The sequence below is a fragment of the Sciurus vulgaris genome (assembly GCF_902686455.1).
Source record: "Sciurus vulgaris genome assembly, chromosome: 11".
In the NCBI taxonomy this organism is placed as follows: domain Eukaryota; kingdom Metazoa; phylum Chordata; class Mammalia; order Rodentia; family Sciuridae; genus Sciurus; species Sciurus vulgaris.
In genome coordinates this window covers 67607776-67608732 of record NC_136472.1, presented here as the reverse complement: position 1 = coordinate 67608732, position 957 = coordinate 67607776, and the positions used below count along the sequence as shown (strand labels likewise).

General features: G+C 51.1%; 1 protein-coding gene across 1 annotated transcript; it reads left to right on the top strand.

Moving 5' to 3' along the window:
* Nucleotides 1–957, top strand: LOC306639857 (olfactory receptor 52D1; the record flags this gene model as incomplete). The annotated part of the gene is made up of 1 exon (XM_079103554.1): nucleotides 1–957. One exon carries the CDS (start codon nucleotides 1–3, stop codon nucleotides 955–957), a length of 957 nt encoding a protein of 318 aa, XP_078959680.1.

Sequence of the window (957 nt, the reverse complement as noted above, 5' to 3'; positions counted from 1 at the left end):
ATGTCAGCTTCCAACATCAGTGAGAGCAGTCTCCCAGCCACTCTCTTCCTGACAGGAATCCCAGGGCTGGAGTTTGCCCACATCTGGATTGGGATTCCATTCTGTGCCGTGTATCTGGTAGCTCTGCTTGGCAATGCTGCCCTCATCCTTGTCATTGTGACAGACAGTGCCCTTCATGCGCCCATGTACATCTTCCTTTGCCTTCTCTCACTCACTGACCTGGCTCTCAGCTCCACCACGGTGCCCAAAATGCTGGCCATTTTGTGGCTCCATGCAGGTGAGATTTCCTTTGCTGGATGCCTGGCACAGATGTTTTGTGTCCATTCTATCTATGCTCTGGAGTCCTCGGTTCTCCTGGCCATGGCCTTTGATCGATATGTGGCTATCTGCAACCCATTGAGATATAAAACCATTCTCAACCATACTGTCATAGGCAGAATTGGCATTGTTGGTATATTCCGGAGTGTAGCTATTGTTTCCCCCTTCATATTCCTACTGAGGCGACTGCCCTACTGTGGTCACCACATCATGGCTCACACTTACTGTGAGCATATGGGCATTGCTCGACTGGCCTGTGCCAACATCACTGTCAATATTGTCTATGGGCTGACTGTGGCCCTTCTGGCCATGGGTCTGGATTCCATCCTCATTGCCATCTCCTATGGCTTCATCCTCCAGGCCGTCTTTCGTCTTCCATCCCGTGATGCCCAGCACAAAGCTCTGAGTACCTGTGGCTCCCACCTTGGTGTCATCCTCGTTTTCTACATCCCTGCCTTCTTCTCCTTCCTCACCCACCGCTTTGGCCACAACCGAGTTCCCAAGCATGTGCACATCTTTCTGGCCAATCTCTATGTGCTGGTGCCTCCTGTACTCAATCCCGTTATCTATGGAGCAAGAACCAAGGAGATTCGGAGTCGACTTCTAAGACTGTTTCTCTTGGGGAGGATCTCAACATGA